Source organism: Myiozetetes cayanensis, unplaced genomic scaffold (assembly GCF_022539395.1).
Source record: "Myiozetetes cayanensis isolate MyiCay16 unplaced genomic scaffold, myiCay2020 scf23, whole genome shotgun sequence".
Taxonomy (NCBI): Eukaryota; Metazoa; Chordata; class Aves; order Passeriformes; family Tyrannidae; genus Myiozetetes; species Myiozetetes cayanensis.
This window is the reverse complement of record NW_026087445.1, coordinates 1,277,501-1,296,407: the sequence shown is the minus strand read 5'-3', so window position 1 is coordinate 1,296,407 and position 18,907 is coordinate 1,277,501. Positions and strand designations below refer to the sequence as shown.

At 54.6% G+C, this 18,907-nt stretch overlaps 1 protein-coding gene across 1 annotated transcript; it reads right to left on the bottom strand.

The window, feature by feature from the left end:
• Positions 1-768: 768 nt before the first annotated feature.
• Positions 769-18,565, bottom strand: TPRN (taperin). The gene is given in 7 exon segments (XM_050319777.1): positions 769-1,959; positions 2,746-2,870; positions 3,090-3,273; positions 16,388-17,487; positions 17,490-17,585; positions 17,588-17,752; positions 17,755-18,565. Coding segments are annotated over 7 exon segments (2,544 nt in total). The 3' UTR covers positions 769-1,896.
• Between the last annotated feature and the right edge of the window lie 342 nt (positions 18,566-18,907).

Below are 18,907 nucleotides of genomic sequence, written 5' to 3'. Positions count from 1 at the left end.
AGACTGACCTGGGCTTTTCCACAGGGAAGGATGCGCACTGGGACCCTGCCTGCTAAAAAAGCTGTCAAAAAACCTTTTCTTCAAACATAGTCCCTGATCTTTGGCTGTGGGCAGTGTTTAACTCCACACAGCTGAGAACTTACCCCTTAAATCCAGCACTCATTAGAGGCCTTGCATTTTCCCTCATTCTACCCCAGCCTCGGCACCTTGTCCTGAAGTATTTCATTAAGAGAAGCTTTACCACATGAAATTCCACAGTACCCACAGTACCTGTGTCATGTCCCAGGCAGATGCAGTGCAGACACGTCCTGCTCCTGGGAGGTCAAGCAGGGAGCAGGTTTTGAGTTGGCCTGGACAGGACAAGGAGGTGCAAAGTGTTCCTTTGTGGCCCCTCCCTCTAAAAACATCTAACAAACTACTGAGTATCTCATCTTTTTTTTTTTTTTTTTTGTGTGTGTGTGTGTGTGTTCTCTTTCCAGAATTATTTAGGCACAGAAGGGAACAGCTACAAGTAGGTATGTGCTAACATTTAATCCTGACCGTGTTTTTCAGCAGAACAACCTTCCCCTGCTGCTACAATACACACCAAACCCAGAGCAAGGTATGCAGAGCATTTTCAGTTCACAGACCTTGAGTAGACATCCATCATCTCTATATAACGGGCAAACCAATAAACATATCAAATTTAATCAAAGATTCCAGCCTGTTCCTTTGGACAGAGCCTCATGCTGGGGCACCACTCATTCCATAGAGCCCAAAGAGGCCGGATCTGTTCCAACTGCATCTCTTTTAATCCCAAAGTACAAATCACATTAGCAGCAGTGTTCCATCTGTTCCAGAGTGCAATTTTGACCCTGAGTTTACAGTAGTAGAAAATGTAAATGGAAGATTCTAGCAGATTCCTTTGCATATTGGCTGCATTAAACAATTACAATAGAACTATAAAAATCCTAGAAAAAAAACAAAACAAAAAAAATTTCCCACATTCCTTGTTCAAGTTCTGCAGAAGAAAGGAGTGAAAGTGCCCTCCTGTGCTTTGATTAGAGGAGCAGAGCGAGCGTGGTTCAAAGGAACCCTCCCCACCAACCACGACAGATCAGTCAGATCTGGAACAGAGCAACAAGAGGAACTGGCAAACTGGAGCACAACCAGCAATTCCTAGAGACTGGATGCCAAAATTGGGTAGGTAGGGACAGATCAAAGCTATGGCCAATGTTTGGGAATTTTCAAGAGGCTCGAGCCAGTCTGGACACGTCGTTACAGACTCGGTGCAAAAAGGACACCTAAAGTTAAAGGCGTTCATTCCTCTCCCTCCCTCACAGGGTGTGCAGTGAACTCCACAGGCACGGAACGGGCACATTGATTCCATGATGGTTCAGTGAAACCAGTCCCAGAAACATGCCAAGAACAAAGCAATGGTTTTCCAAACTGACACCCCACCTGTCAATCACAGCCACGCTGTGAATCCAGCTCAGATGCTCCCAGTGCTTGCTCCAACTCCAGAGCCATTCTCCACTGAGGCCTCTGATGGGAAAAGCGTTACAGGAACTGTCCAGACCCCACACAGTGCCTGGACTCAGACAAGCACCGAGAGAATCGACATCCATCCCGGGATCACAGCTCTGCCCTTCACACACTCGCCTAATCAGCAGCCGATCTTGAACAAGGAACGTGCAAGGCCACAGGCAGAATGAATCATACGCCTCAAAAGTAGTAATTAGGTCCCAAAATCCAGTGCAAATATTCTCCGGAGATGCCCGACAGCACCTGGTCCCCCCTTGGCATCGGGATGCAGCGCAGGCGGCGGGGCGGGAGGGCGGGCGCTGTGCGGGCTCGGGGCAGCTGCACTGACACGTCCTGCCCAGCAGCTGCTGCTGCAGGACCGCGGTGAGTCCCTCAGAAGTAGAGCGCGGGCTCGCTGCTGAAATCCGAGAGCCCGCCCTTCTCTGCCGGGGTGAGCTGTGGGGAGAGCAGAGCGGCAGGAGGGGTCATCAGCCAGGGCAAATCAGCACCCACACCTCTGCACTGGCACCTGGCCCAGGGCATTGATCCCCCCCTCCAAATGTGCCCCGGGTTATCACAGAATCCCACAACAGTTTGCATTGGAAGGAACCTTAAAGCCACGGGCAGGGACACCTTCCACTGGCCCAGGCTGCTCCAGTCCCCCTCCAACCTGGCCTTGGACACTCCCAGGGATGGGGCAGCCACAGCTTCTCTGGGCAACCTGTGCCAGGGCCTCCCCACCCTCACAGGGAACAATTTCTTCCTAAAATCTAATCTAAATCTCTTCTCTTTTAGTTTAAAACCCTTTCCCCCTTGTTCTATCACCCACCCATGTAAAAAGTCAATCTCCTTCTTTTTTACAAGCCCCTTTAGGCCCTGGAAGGGGCTCTCAGGTCTCCCTGGAGCCTTCTCTTCTCCAGGTGAACCCCCCCAGCTCTCCCAGCCTGGCTCCAGAGCAGAGGGGCTCCAGCCCTTGGAGCATCTCCATGGGCTCCTCTGGACTTATTCCAACAAGTCCATGTCTTTCCAGTGCTGAGTGCAGAGTGTGCAGCTGCCCCAAGACTCGTTCACACTGAGAGGGAGGTCTGTACGTGGCAGTGGGAGCGTGTGTTGGTCCCTTTGGGAGCAGTGACACACCTCCCTGGACAGTGAACACAAAGGCACATCCCGTCCCATCCACTGCCCAGAACAACCCCAGCACCACAGAAAAACTCAGCAAGACTTCCTTATTAAAAGCCTCACCATGTCCTGGTTCCCATGGGAATCAGCTTCCTTTGGGAGGGGTCCCTCTGCAGCAGGACCCTCATACTTCTGCTCCTGCCACTCGCTGAACTTCACGGAGTGCTTTGGGGTGTAGCTGGATAAATCTGCAGGAAGGAGAAAGCTGGTGTAAATATTCCTCACCACCACAAAGGAAGTGGGGCCAGGATCCTGGCAGGGACAGCATGGAAGCTGCCCAGCTGCAGTTCCCTGTTCACCTCCATTGGCATCTCCACTCGTGTGGAGCCCCAAAGGGTCTGTAGGAAACACAGACAGTGACAGACACCACCAGAAACCCCACAGTGCCAACACAGGGCCTCACTCACCTGAGTTGGGTGTACTGGGATGCAAAGTGCCATTTGGGCGTGGAACGTAAAAGGGGCAAGATTTCTCCTCCTCTGTTTCCGAAGCGTGGCCTTCCTCCTCCTCCTCCTCCTCCTCTGCCAGGGAGCTCTCCGAGGGGTACTCGAACATAGTCTGCAAACTTGTCTCATTGAAGGAGATCTTCATCTAGACAAGAGCCAAGGAGGATTGTCAGGGAGCAGCACAGGAACCCACCGATCCCAACACTGGCTCAGGTCACTGTGCCCCCCAGGGCTGCACCCTGGTTTATAGGAATGACTGAATATCCCCCCCATCCCTTCCCATGGGCCTTGGTGGATCTCTTGGCACGCTGACAGAGGGCCAAATGGATGGGATGGGATGGAGGCAGGAGGCTGAGGGGTCTAGAGCACCTCTGGCCTTTTGCCCTTCACCATCATCTCACTGATGCCCAGCACCCAGGAGCAGCTGCCAGCGGGTCTCTCAAGAGATCAGTGTTGCCAAGCAGGAAAGGAAAACATCCTCATGTTGGAAAAGTGACATTGCTAATGCCTGACAACTGGTTTGTGTACCCAGCCTACAGAAATACTGGTGATCAGGACCCCGGTCCTAGGAGGACATCCTGGCAAAGAGCTACTTAAGCTACATAAAACAGGGCTTAATAGCAGAAGTGAGAAGGTGGAAACAGCTGAAGGAGAGATGGTAACAGGTGGTAGCAGAGAAAGGAAAATACTGGACAGGGTTCTGGTTTGAAACCAGTTTTATTCAGTATTCTCACTAATGACCTTGGCACAGTAACTGGGAGAATGAAGGTGAATGAATGAAGGAGGAATTGAGGAATGAAGGTGCCTCAAACCTCAAGGGAAAACCAGAATTTTATGGGTCATGAAGAAAACTAGAGAGCAAAAACACTAGAAATGGAACGGTGTTTAAGACCAACCCTTGCTCTGAGACAAATTCATCACCTGTGAATAACAGGAAGAAAATTTCGGATTGGCTACACGCCTGTAATCACCATTAGGATACTGCTTAAAGCAGGACTGAAGCAAAGCATTTCTGCTGGAAATAGGGACTGCCTGGCTCCATCCTGCCTGTAACACCCAGCAGGTGGTGGAAGTAACTCCAGATGTGCTCTTCCAAGTTGAAAAGAAAAGCTGAGGGAAGGGTTTGCTCCCCTGCAGCCTGTCCTGTCCTAATCATCAGCTACCCTTGTGCTCCGAGGATCTGGTTGCAGGACACCTCAGCAGGTGCAGAGGAGATTCACTGGCTAAAAAACTTCCCACCAGCACAAGTGCAGGTGGAGAAAAAGCACCACAGCTCTTTAAGAACACCAGAAAATAACCCCCAAGGAGCAGAGAGCTGCTGATGCCAGCACACAGCAGACAAACAAGGAGGAACTGCCAGGAATAGATTTATGCCAGAAGTAGGGAAGTATCCAGCCAACAGGGATCAAGGTTCAGGAGCAGCTGTCTAAAAGGGTGTTGTGATCCCTCTACTTCTAAATGCAATTAAACCCCAGACAGTAAGGTTATAAACAGAATTAAAAGGACGTGGTAGCTTGTGGCAGGCGGCAGGAGCTGGATGGATCTCTCCAGGCGCTGTGTAACGACCGGCAAAGGAGCAAGTGCAGCACGTTCACCTCCTGGGCCATATCTGCAGTTACTCTCACACCCAAACTCCCCCCAGGGGCTGGGAAGTGGCACCTGGCCCCAGGCAGCTCTCAAGCACCACAAGTGCTGCCCAGGTGCACCTATTCCCTGGAAGAGCTGTCTCTGCATGTCCAGTGGCCGGAGCACTGGTGCCACACCACTGGGGGCTGCTGAAAGTGCCCAGGGGCCAGAGCTGCCATCAGGCACTGCCACAGTGTCACCTGTGCTGCCCACAGACAGGACCCAGGAGCTGTGGGGGATCAGGGTCTGCAGGGCCAGACAGGGAGCATTTCACTGCTGCATGTCAGCAAAACAGCAAGGGGAGTTTAACTCGAATCTGGGTAACAGAGTGAGCACCTGCACCTCTCCCACCCTGCAAATGCACACTTGGGGTGCCACTCCACCCCAGGACGGGATGGACCTTGGACACACTCCCAGGATGGAAACAGCACAGAGGGCAACCAGCTGCCTTTCCCCATTCCCTGCCCCAGAGCCACTCGGACCTTCTCCAGCTGACACATGGGGAGAAAAGTGACTGCATTTCAGAGAAATGGGGCTGGAATAAAACAGCCCTGAAGACTGGAGCATCCCAGTTGCTGTTCCCTGAATTTCCCATCCCTGCTGCTGACCTAGATGCTCCCTGATCCGAGCCAGGCTGGGACTGCTCACAATGTGGTGTCTGTGCTGGGGATGAGCCACTCTGCCAGGCACGAGGGCCAGAGGGTGGAGGTGCCCAGGGCTCCTGGAAGCTCAGGAGCTATCCCAGAACCAGACACTGCACACAGGCTGCTTCCCAGTGCTGGCAACTGCACTGAAGGGCAAGAACTACTTGGCTAAACGTGGAAAACAAAGGAGACAGGAGAGATATGCCTTGGATTTAGAATTTAAGCTTGGGAGACGGAACTCAGTGTTCCTGGTTTTCTGTTATCTGGAGGAAATCTCTGAGAAAAATGACTTGGAGTCCAGTTTGGGCCAAAGGTGCGTGTAGTGCTGGAGGAGGAAACAGCCTCACCAGGGAGCCAAACCAAAGGGCAGAACGCAGCAGAAGTGACCCAGAGATGTGGCCCTGCCCACACAGTGCCCAGAGGCAACACCCCAACAGCCCTAAACTCACACAGCTCCCAATTCCCACAGCCAGTTCAGCCGGGGCCACGCTCCCTCCTGGAGCAGGGCTGGGTGTCCTGCAGGAGCCCCCCAGGCAGGAGGTGCAGGAGGCAGTGCTGGAGCCCTTCACGCAGAGCAATCATTAACCACAGCAGTGCAGTAACCCACACACCCAGGGACAGCTCAGGACAAGACAACCTGCTGCCCCAGCAGCACACGCCGAAGTTCACACCGGCCAGTCGTGTGAACGCGGCTGCACCACGGCACAACCCCCTCAAAAACCACCCTCTGCATCCAGAGCCTGCTCCCAAGCACCAGCAGAGCCCCACAGAGCTCCAATAAAGCTCTGGACGCACCCAGGCAGAGCAAACACAAGGAACAACCAGGAAAGGACTGCAGGGAGCTCAGTCAGCCCTGCCCGTGCAGGGAGCACTAAAACCCAGAGCAATAAACGTGCTGGGCTGCCCTTCCCAAGCATGACGTGGTTTCAGGGAAGCACAACCCAAGCTCGACCCAAAAGACGATGGAGGGTGAGCTGCTCAGGCAAAACCAGGGGCCACAGGGGCAGAGCTGCCTGAAGAAATGCTCTGAGCAGAACAGAGCACTGTGTGGGGAGCACGGGCAGCTTCAGGCCCAGGAACCATCTAAACAGGAAAATCAAGAGCCCAGCAATGGCACAGACAACGGGTCTGCACAGCCAGCAGCCCCTTGCCAGACCACTGAGGCTTTTATGGGAACACAAAAGGCAAGAGGGGACGTTTCTGTAGAAGAAAAGCGTCTCCCAGCAGAGCCAAGCACGCTGGAGCCCAGCCAGAGGGCTCTGCTCAACGTGTCTCAGCACTGCTTTCCCCACTTCTGCCCCAGCAGCAGCTGCCAGTTGTGGCAAGGAAGAATTTTGCACCCTTCAGCTGTGGATGTTTGCAGGGATTTGTCACTCTTCACTCAGCTGAAGGCTTCACCCACAAAACTGTGTCACAAACCAACCCATATATCTATATATTGCTACTCTGCCCTGCAATCAGAGACACGCTGGGAAGAGCAAAGTAGGCTTTTCAGGGAATATTGTGCTGTTCAGCCAGCAGATTCTTGTTGCCATAGCAAGAATCATTTATTTATTTGCTAGGATTTGAACAGCAATGAGTAATAAAGTACCCAGGAAAAGAGAAGGCAGGGTAAACATTGCCCAACGTGCGTAAATCAGAGTAGTCATACAGGGCCCCCATTTAGAAAAGAAAACAAAAGTCAACCTTCTTTCAGGGCAGGCTGCTCCCAGACCAACCACCAGAGAGTCCCCGTGGACACAGACGTATCAGAAATAACCAATTTATAGAACCCAACCTATGACACAAGCAAGGCCAGTCAGCAGATACCTCACCTCCAAAAGGGAGGCAGGGAAGTCTGCAAGGCAGTTTTAATGACAGAGCAAACACCCGATGGCTTCTCACACGAGGGAGCTCTCTGGGAGTCTCCTGGGGTTAATCTGCATCCTCAGCTCCAGAAACAATCTCTTTAGTGTGGCTTTTCTCTTCTCCACCCATTATCACATTTGCTTCTTGGCTGATGAGGCAAAGCCCAAATGATCACCTAGGGTGTTTACACCTTTTAAACAGGAACTTCTTTGCAATCCAAATCCTCACCTTGTGAGAGTCAGAAAAAAAATACACGTTCTGGGCATTAAAAGAAACAAAACAAAACAAAAAATCACCCTGTAACTCTATTCCAGCAGGGAGAGTCAGAGTCAGCAGATTGCTGACAACCCACAGCACCCAAGTGCTTCACCAGATCCAAAGAGCTGAGCAGCACCAGGGATCAAGACTCTTCTTTTCAGCTACTAATTTTCCTCTGATCATCCTCTCTCCTCAAGCAACTTAATTCCTAAGTGACAAACCCAGGGACTGCTCTGACCCCCCGGGACATGTGTGGGCTGCCAAATGCTGCTGGGTGTGATTTTAAAGCAGCTTTTCACACCTGGTCAATCCAGCGCCTCCTCCTCCTCTCTCAGCAATGTCACAGGAGGGCTTGGCTGGCATCTGCAGGGAGGGAGGACCATTCAGCGTGAGTGAATCCCAGAGATCAAGCATGAACAAAGTGAGTGTTTGGGAGAACCTCGTGTTCCTGTGCACTCTTACGCTGCGCTCCCTTTGTGCTGCACTGGTTGTCTAAGGATTGGGTGGACAACATGAAAGCAACAAGGACATCACACCTGATGACCTGAGACTGCAGCAGCCAGCTGGGAATGGGTCAGGAAGCCTGGGCACACAGAGCATCCCTGGGCTGAGCAGGAAAACTGTTCAAAGACCAAACCCATTCGGGTGGCTGATGGAGGCTCTGCCCAGCAGAGCTCAGGACCCTTCTAAACACAGAACAACCTCCCAGCTGCCACGGGCTGAGAGGGAAGGTCTCTGCACAGATAAATAACTGTTTGTGACACTGGAAACAGAGGGCAGAAGCAGGTATTTTATGGTGGGAAAGATCTCCAAAGGGTTTACCCTGGTCCTCCCACCTGACCATTCTCACAGAGCAGTAGGTTTAGCAAAAGGAGGCAGAGGAGCAGAAACCTTTTTTTTTTTTTATAGCAACCTGCAGTCAGTGATCTAGACAACTCCCCTGGAAAGAAAGTTTTAGATAAAGGATTTGTGTAAAAATGAGCCATTTCCTCAGAGTTAGCAATGAGCTTGTCTATGTGCCTGCACATGTCCTGAAAACGTGGCCATGTGTCAGCCCAAATTGTTGAAACTGTGTGCAGCAGCCTGGAATAGTACCCTGGGGACTGCAGGAGCATCAGCACATGACCAAGGCTTTTGCTATCATTCAGAGAAGATAAGGAGCTTTTGCACCTCTAAAGCCTTTCCTTGACACGGGAATAAAGGGGTTTTCCCTGACAAGTATCCCTTGGAACTGAGGGGACTTGAGGCTCGGCTCCTAAATCGGATTAACCCTGTGCTGCTGTGGCTGAAGCAGCCTAAGTGTGCCCAGGAAACTGCACATGGCACTTCAGAAATGTGCTTTTCTGTCATTCTGCACAAAAAGAATAATTTTGGGGAACTGGAGTTGGCTGCATCACCACAGGCTTGCCTGATCACATGTAATCCTCTTTTCCAAGAAGTGTTTCCTAAGAGCAACACTGACTTCTGCTCAGCTATTAACTGCACCACAGTTACTGAGCAGAGCTGAGGGCACTAAAGATTTACAGCAGGAGCATGCCAGGGAAGCCCTGTGGGGCTGGCAAAGGAGAGGTTTCCTCCAGGATCACATCCCAGCTCCCAAGCCACAAGGCAAAACAAGAAAGTCTCCATTTACAAGGCAACCCACACAGCCAGCCCTGTGTAATCAATATGCTGGAGCACATGGCAGATAGGAGCAATGCATGGAGATTCGAAATATTAAACTCCTCGTGCAAGACAGGGGCAAGTTTCAAGTTCCTGATGAGAAGTGACAGGGTGGGGACAGCCCCAGGAGCATCACAGGACAGGCAGCTTGGTTAACTCTTCCCTCGACTGTGTTGGACAAGGAGAGATTCCAGAGCCCAAACGACCACAGCTGGAGCCCCAGTGTGCCAGGGCACAGAGCAGCCATTCACCAGAGAATCCCTTTATTCCTCCTCACATCTGCAGGCAGAGGAGCCAGAGCCTCCCACGGTTTAACAAGCAATTCAAATATTACTTATTTGGCCCTTTAGAATTGGACAAATCTCCCTACATCTACAAACAAGGCTCCTCTGAGTACACAAAGAGAGCAGGATAAACAAGGTACAATTAGTGTCAAGACTTGGTGTCTTCATAAACAACACCCAGAACTCCCCATCAGCAGAGGATTCTGCTTGGCAGGCAGCTCTGAGCACACCACTTGTGGCTACAACGTGGGGCACCCACAAACATTTCTGTGCAACCCAGACTGCCCAGAGCAGCTCAGACAAATGCCTTGGCCTGGTGCTGGAATGGGACCCACTGGAGCATCATTCCATGGGAAATATAGGGAGGCTGGAAACAGAATTACTTCCCACCTCGCCAAGGAGCTCATTCCAGACTTCAGGACGGAAAGGTTTCAGTGATGTGCACAGTTATCCCCTGCATGACGCAGTTCATGTCTCTCTTGCCCTTTTTCTCCACTCCTACCATGCAAAAGGTGCTTCCTCAATGGGAAGTGCAGCAGCCCCAGGGATGTGCCCTCAGCCCTGCACGTTCACCAGCTGCAAGAGACACCATTTCCCCGAGCACACAAGTGTTTTGCTGTCATTGTGTCTGAGATATTTCCTCCAGCTTGCCTACATTCCTTCCAGCGCCCCAAACCCAGCAGCTCCATCCTGCCAAGTTCCCAAGATCATCCCAAGGGCACTTCTCGGAACACATCAGCACCAAGCTCCTGCAGTGCAGATTTTCCCAGGATGTTTGTGAAGCTGCTCTGTGTGACACAGATGCTTCACATGACTCTTCCTACACAAACTGTCCCAACGGTGGCATCCTCACAGCCTTGTGCCATACCCACATCCCACTGCAGTCACCAGGAGGAGTCTGGGTTGTAAATAGGTTTTAAATTCAGGTTTCACTCGGGAGGGGGGTGAGCACAACCCCTCAGGTGAAGGAGATGTTGCTGCAGCAGCTCTTACAGAGAGTTCCTTTGCTACCACTGAACTAAGAAACTAAACATTTTAACTTTTTTTGCTACTGTTCCCCACATGTAAGACAGAGCAGCAGGGCTCCTGCCCCAGCAGGCTGAGCATGTCCTTCCTCTGCTCCTCTCAGGAACACCATGACCACGTACTGGAAAAAACCAGAGTGGGCAGGAAAACCCCAACCCAAGCCAAACTGAATCCTTGAGATAGAGGGAAATGATAAACTGTCTCCAATCTGGTCCACAGATTAAGGAAACTGATTAAGATAAGGTTAACTGTAATCCTTGTGATTAGACTTCAGAGCACAAAGTATTTCAAATCTCCTCTCGAGCTCTGGGGCAGGCTGAGCCCTGGGCACATCCTAACCAGCTTCAAAGCCAGGCTTGCCTCTAATTTGCCTAAGAGTTTCTATTTTAGCTCTTCTGTCCTGTTCCACTCACTGCTGACAACAACAGGGGATGGGAGGAAGAAAACCAGGGGAATCTGGAGCAGCTCAGGCTGTTGCTGCAGCACGAGGCGAAGCATGGGAGTGGTGAGGCCATGGGGAACCTCAGTCACTGAAAGTTTCCCACTACAGAGATGAGATAAATCTGACTCATCTGCTCTGCCAGGGTTTCGTACAACAAAGCACCAGCATTTCAAGCAGCTGGCAGGCAGGGGGGAAACCAAAAAAAAACCCTACTGCCCCACCATCAGCCTTGGGTGCAGCTTGTGAAGTGGTTTAGAAGATAAAACCACAGCAAATTCTGATTTGTAGAGCCTTCAGCCATCAACATCACAGGGTAAAAACCAGCAGAGTTAGAGCCTGCTGACATCTGACAGCTAATGGAGATCGGCCCTGCAGGGGAGGAGGGACTGTGCCTCCTCATCCAGGACCTTATTTCCTGAGCATGACTTATCACTGCTGACCTCATCTACCAAAAATGCAATACATCCATGTCAGATACTGCCACAGCCCCTCCTTAAATGTGGCAGATGGACCTGCCCCAGCAGAGCACAGACAGAGACAGAAAACAGAACAAGAACAAGCTCTCTGAGAGCTGAAGAACATAAATCTATGCTCTGATCCTTCCAGAACACAGAGGACATAATTAATCTAAGGAATTCTTGCAGTGAGATTTTTGCTTCTACCACCACATTAATTTACTTGTGTTACAGTTAATTTAATTGTGTTATACATTGCAAAAAAAATACTTCAGGCAGCCACTGATGTTTAGACTCCCCACTGTGCAGACTTGCTCCAAACAGGTCTGGGCAATAGCTGGAGGTGTTCATCCCTGCCAGCATCCTGAGCCTACAGCTGGTTCTCACAGGAGACCATCTCCAACAGAACTGAGCTGATGGAGAACTGCAGAGCAGGAAGTTCAGCTGGTTAGACCAACAAAGCTGCTGCCCAATCCTGCCCACGATGAAAACTGAGGGATATTAAGAATAAATTTTTAACAGACATTTAAGTGGGAATTTGGAAGCCACATTCAGGCATTATGCAGCTCAAAACATTAAGAAATGGACCTTGCTGAAGTCCACATGAGCTGGAACATTTTGAAGTTCAGCTGAACATCTCTGAAGACAATTTACCATTAGATCCAACTGTTTGGATCCCACCAGCCTTGTTCCCGTAATCCCTGCTCCCACAGGGCTCAGGCTCGTCTGCCAGCACATGGCAAACCACCAGCTGTGATGGGAAACACACATCAAAACCATCAACAACCTGATGAGTGTTGGCTCTCAGGTCCTGTTACTCACAGGACTTTGGGTGGCCTGGCCAGAAGTCACTTTCCCCAGAGAGGACAAACATGCTGTGGCTTGGGATGAACCGCAGGAGCGACGGGACACGTGGAAGGAGCACACTCAGGGCAAGTGCTGCACACACAGGAGCTCCCCAGCACAGTCCAGCCTCCAAGGAGATGAGAGCATGAAGCCTAAAGGCAGTGGCTGCTCCTCAGGAGCCCGGCTGGCTCCGCACTTTGCCGTCCTTCCCAAGCCCTCGCTCCAACGTGCCAGTCACACGCTCTGCAGAAACCCAGATTTCTATCTCACTGAAAAACATTGTTGTACGTTATTCTGGCAGGTGACCAAACTACCATTGACTCTTTTCAGCTCAGACGAGGTAGATTTTATCCTCTGAGATGCCAAAGATCCACATCCTGCAGCAAAGCCTCCCCTTCCTCCCAGGGCTACGGGGCTGAAAGGCTTTCAGTTCTCTGTGATAACAAAGAGGAGCCCTGAGCTGAGGCCAGCAGCAGTGCTCTGCATCCTCTGCCCCACTCCTGCTTTAGAATAAAGGTCAGTAGGTCTCCTTCCACCCCTGTGCTCGTATCCTGTCCTCACCACCGGAGCTGAGAGCTCAGCCAGGCTCCTCCAGCAGCTGCCCAGCACATCCGTTCGGAGCTGGAAACGGTCACTGAGTCCTCACACTGAGTCACACCCCCACTGCTTTATCTGAACCAACCTTGGGACACCTTGGAGAGGCCTCAAAACAGCCACAAGAGCAGATGAAGGGTCCTCAAGGGCACCTGAACCCTGCAGGAGGACAAAAGCTCCAAGTCCCTGCCCACACAGGCAGCCTGATCCCCAGGATGGGCACAGCCCATCCAGCTGCAGATCCCGCTGTGTCCCATCACACACAGCCCCACACTGACCTTCAGAGCCCTGGGTGAGCACTGCCTGTCCCACCACAGCAGCTCCAGTTGCACAACAGAGCTGGGAAATTGTTGTCCTGACACAGGAACAGCATCTCTCTCCCCCTCACCAAGATCCAGCTCCAACTCCAAAACTAACAGCTGCCTCACATATTTGAAGGTCTGGAAGGAGCAATAAAGCTGTTTTTCCTGAAATGTCTTGCACACCAGCAGCACCCCTCAGGCCACAGCAAAGTCACAAGTCTTGCAGACTGCCAGCAGCCCAGGGCAGGGGCTGGAGCTCCCTCTGTGCAGCCCAGAGCAGTGCTGGAACCTGCTCCCGGCCTGTCCCAGCCACCCTCCACTCCCAAAAGCCAGGCAGGATGTGGGCCAGAGGACGTGGACCTCACCAGCTCCATCTTGCTGGGATCTGTACCACAGTCAGGCTTTCAGTGGCCAGACATGGGGATGAAAAGAGAGGCTGAATTCCCACATTTGAAGCAAAACACCATTTGCATCTCACAGAACAGAGGGTCCAACTGCCAGGGCTGCCTCCCTCCCTCCTAATAAATCCTTAGCCCTGGCTGTACATGGAGACACCCACTGATCCACAGCATGTCCAGGCTGTGCTAGACCTGCCTTTTATCTCTCCCAGATCCCTGCTGGGCACCAGCAAATCGCTGACATTTTCCAAGTCGTCAGTTTCCCTAAACACTAATTCCTTGAGCAAGGAGCATCACTAAAGACCCTTGAGCAAATCCAAGGCAGGGTTTGGAAAGGAAGATGCTTAGCACAAGGTGGGCTCATTCACCCCAAGAGACACAGGTTCACTAAAACCAGCGTCAGGTTTGATTTTGATGCCCCAAAAGAGAAAGGGATTGTGGTTTGAGCTCTCAGCTCACAGGATCCCTCTGCTTCTGCCCAATTCAGGCCAAAATCAAGTTTCTGAAAACCCCTGCACAGCTACAAAACAGAACCCTTGTTTTTGGCTGGTTGCCTTGGCGACACACAGCGATCTCTTGGGAAGAAACCAAGGAATGCATCCTAATACGAGCTCCTTCCTTTTCAGGCATCAGCACTCAGCCTTATTACCCAGAGTAAAAGCCACAAACATCCTCTAGGTCAAGAGTAAACAGAAATCTTTCCATTTGCTCCAGCATCAGCATCTTCTAAACGCTGTCTACAGAGTCAAACCCTGGGCTTGCCCCTCCGAGCAGGAAGGGAACTGAAAGAAAAATGGCTGTTTCTCCCACTCCATCACCACATTTAATTTTACCCAGAAACTTGTGTCTCTACTACTTCTCCTTAAGCTGGATCTTAGTTTCCAGAGGGTCCACATTTGTTTCAGTCCCCTGAGCTCTGCAATATTCAAAGGCAGAGCAGGAACTGCCTGTTACATCCCTCCTCTCCAAACCTAGATGTTTACCCAAGTTCTCATGCAGGACACCCCCCTGAAGGCTGTTAGAGCTGTGTGTGCACTTTGCAGTATTTAGCACCTCATGTGCACAGTGGGACAGTCAATGCCATTAAGCTGATAAGAACACGGGCAGAGAAGCTCCATGACCTGCCCAATGTCACACAAACCCAACACTGACAGACAAAACAGCTCCTAACCAATATCATGACATTTTTGGTTAGGAAAGATCCTCTGGAGGTCTCTAGTCCCAACTCCTGCCTTAAGCAGGTCTGACCTGCCAGTTGCTCAAGGCTTTCCCCAGGCCAAGTTTCAGACAGCTCCAGGGTTGGAGGTGCCACGACTTCTCTGGGTTCCTGTTCCGGTGTTTGACCAACTTAAAAACAACTCAGTCACTGCACTGGCCTTGCCCTCATCTCCCTCCCTTCATTTTGTAATGTTAAGGACAGCTTCCATTGTGCACCATTTAATTTTAGTTTGGCTCTGTTCTTTGTGCCCCTGCAGCACTCCCTGCTCAGAGGAATCGGCTCCTCAGCTGCATCAGGAGCAGGGCTTACCCAAGCGTGGCTGTCCCACAAGGTTTCCCCTGGATCTTCTGCTCCATCCTAAGAGCACCCATAACTGTAACATGTTGTCTTGATATTTTCACCATTTATTTACACCTGATTTGGTGTAAATCTGTTTAACACCCCAAACTGAACAGAGCAGAGCCAAGAGAACAGCTGGAATGGGTTCAAGCCAGCAGGTGTTTAAACAGAACAACTCCAGTCAGAACAACTCCAAGCATTCCCCTGTAGGAGAACAAGATAAAACTTCAGGAGCACTGAGCCAGAATCATCGCTCCTCATTTGCTTATTCTGGATCTCAAGGTGCTCGTGCTCCAGACCTGCTCCCTGCATTAGTCACCATCAAATTAACACGGGCTGCATGTGCTTAGGAAGGAATTTAACAGCGTTAAGCCAGGGCAGCAGCACTCCCCGTCTCCCTTCAAATGAGATGCATCCTGCTCAAGGGATTTCCTCAAATTATAATACTCAGCGCCTCAGGCACCTGTGTGGATTCAGTCCATCAGCAATCCAGTTGGATTTAGGTAACGGGAATGTCAAACAACTCTTCTTGTTACGGGAAAACATGTTACACTGCAGCTTAGAAGTTGGGATCTGTCACCTCAGCGTGCTGCTTTCAGAGCCCAACAACACGCCCACTCCTCCTCTTATCACATCCAGCTGCGTTTCACCAAGCCCTACAAAGATTAATTCTCAATGGAGGGCTCACAAGGATCTAAGTTAGATCCCAAGCAGTGAGAAAATCTGGCATTCACTCCAAAGGCACTTGGAGCAATCGACATCTCGGGGATCTTCAGAGCTGTAGCTGCACATCCAGAATGCGCAGGTGGTTTAATCCTATCAAGGGGAGTTAAGTTCTTGTTGATCTCTTTCTGCCTAATCGAGACCTAATTCTTGAGCCTCTATCAATAGATCACTAATGCGGGGAGGAGGCCAATGCCACGCTGCCCAAGTGACCACAGGCAGCTCAACATGTCCAGCACCTACAGACACAGCCAGCAGAGCTGGAGGGAAAGCCCACAGCTGTTCAAACCATGCAACTCACCCTGATTTCCTAAATATCTGAAATATTTTACTTTCTGTTATCATATCTCCAAGAGGAGACGGGGTGGGAGAGGCCCTGCAGTTATCACAGGGCATATCCCACCCTCATCTGCTTTGTGGAACAGCACCCAGTGCCCCCTCCCCGAGAGCAGCCTCTGGCTCCCAAAAGGACCAAGCCCTTCTTCCCAAACACACTTCCCATCTTCCCACCCGGAGCCTCACGGAAAGAGAGCCCAAAAGCAGCCACGTCCAGCCTGGCTGTTCAGCACAGAGCTGCCCCAGGCAGTTCTTACCTTCTTGCGGCGGGAGCCCGTCTTGCTCATGCAGGACCTCTCCAGGGACAGGTACCCTCCGATCACTTCGATCTCGTTCACCGAGGGGTAGCGCTTTTTATGGGGTATCCCCACCTGGGGCCCATCAGCGTTCTCCATGGCTTTGCCTCTTCCTTTGCTCTCCTCCTCCTCGTCCTCTTCCTCCCGCTGCGGCTTTCCGCTGGCATCAGCGAGAGTCTGCAGCCCCGAGGCAACGGGCTTCCTTTTGGGCACGACAGTGAAGGTGCTGCCTCCCCTCTGGTGGGGCGCGGAGTGGGGTCTGTAGAGGGGCACGGAGGAGAACTCCATCTCCAGGTCAGGCCCAGCTCCCCCGGGCTGATCCAAGCTCCCCGTCCTCGCAGTCGAGCCGGCCCTGGGAGAAACCTCCCCGCTGTCCGGCTCCACAATGTCATCGATGTAAGTCACAGGTACCAACGGGTCCAGAGGCGCCGGCGGGGAAGCCACGGGCTCCTCCTGCTCCGGGGCGGGAGCCCTCGGGGGCTCCTTCGCTGCCTTCTCCTCCGAGGGCGGTGGCGGTGGCCCCGGCCGGGCAATGTGGGCCGGGGGCCGAGCCGGGCCGCCCTCCCGCCGGGGCACGAACAGGAAGGAATTGCGTGAATTCAGGCGCAGCTTGGCCAGAGCCTGAGCCTGCAGGTCGTGGGCTGGGATGGCCGCCAAGTCGGGCTTGGGGGCCGGGTGGATCTCGAAGGAGCCCCCGGCCCGGGGGGCTGAGGCGGAGAGCGGCTGAGTGGCGCCGGTGGCACGGGGGGCCAGACTGGCACTGGGCAGGGGCGACACGGGCGCCTCGGCCTCCTCTGGCTTTGGCCTCCTGGCGTTGGCTCTGGCATGGGAAGGGCTGGCGGATGGCACTGGCGGCCCCTTGGGCGGCGCGGGGCGGCCCGCGGGGACAGCTCCGGGCTCGGGGACGCGGGCGCTGGGGGGCTGCCCCCGGGGGGTGACGGTGAACGAGTTGGAGCTGATCTTGTGGAGGAAGCAGTTGGCCTGGGGGGCTGCAGCCTTGGGGGCGGCGGGGACCGCCTGGGGGGCTGCGGCCCGGGGGGCAGCCGGGGTGGGCTGGGGGCCGCGGGCTCGGGGTGACGGCCCGGGGAAACCGCGGGCTGCGGGGCGACAGCCCGGGCGGCGGTCGAGGGCTGCGGGGTGACAGCCCGAGGGGGAGCCAGGGCTGCCTGGGGGACACGGGCTGGGGGGTGACAGCCCGGGGAGGTGCCGCGGGCTCGGGGGTGACAGCCCGCGGGGGAGCCGGCAGCGGCTGGGGGGGGACAGCCCGGGACGGTGCCGTGGGCTGGGGTGGCAGCCCGGGGAACACCGGCTGCAGGACAGCGGGCTGGGGGCGGCCGGCACCGCCGGGGTGGCAGCCCGGGGGGCCGCCGGCAGCGGCTGCGGAGCGGCGCGGACCGCGGGCGGGGATGCCGGTGCCGCCTTTGGCGCCGGGGCCCGGGGGGAGCCGGGGCCCCTGTGGATGGGCGCGGGGGCGCCGGGCCCCGCGGCCCGGGCAGCGCCCGGTCCCACCTGCGGAAGAGCCGCGGCCCCGCCGGTCCCGGTCCCGCTCAGCGCGTCCCCCCCGCGGCGGCGGCGGCCCCGCGGGCGCTGCCCGAACTTCTCCAGGAGGCGGCTGACGGTGCCCGGCTCGGCCGCCTCGGGCGGCTCCGGCGGCTCGCCCGTCTCGTAGATGACGACCTGGTCTGCGCGGATCTCGGCGAGCGCGGCCCCGCGCCGGGCCAGCAGCTCCCGCAGCGGGTCGGGGCCGGCCGGGTCCCGGCGGCGGGCGGGCGGCGCGTCCCCCGCGGCGAAGCAGGCGGCGGGGTCGGTGCGGGACTCGATGATGAGGATGTTGTCGGCGCGGATGGTGCGGATCCCGGGCACGGCGCTGTACAGCTCCAGCAGCTGCTGCAGCGGCCGCGCCGCGGCGCCGGGCCCGGGCCGCCCCTGCCGCAGCCGGCGGCGCTCGCTCTCCAGCCGCATGAAGGGGTTCTCCCGGAGCGGGCCCAGGCTCTCGGCCACCACCAGCCGCTCCCCGGCGGGGGGCTCGGGCTCGCCGCCCGCCCCCGCCAGCTTGGCCCGCTTGCGCTCCAGGATCTCCCGCTGCCAGGCGGGCTGAGCCCGCGGCCCGGCGCCGAGCGGCGGCTCCGCGCTGCTCATGGCGGCGGCGCTGGGGCTCTGCGGGACGGGCCCCGCCGCGCCGGGCCGGCCCCGCGGCACCGCCCCCGGGCCGGGCCTCCCCCCTCCCGGCCGGCCCGGGCCGCTCCCAGCGCTCCGCCCCGCCCGGCCCCGCTCGGGGTGGGGCTCACCCGGGGGAGCAGCCCCGGCGCTGGGACCGCTGCCTGCAGCGCCCTCCCCTCGCACTCAGCAGCCCCCGGCCCGCGGGGTCTCAGCCTCACACGGGCCTCGCTGACCGACACAAAGAATCCTAAACACACAGATCTGCCCTTTCCTCCATCCCGGACTTGCCAGCGGGGCACCAGCCAAGGACAAGAGTAAAGT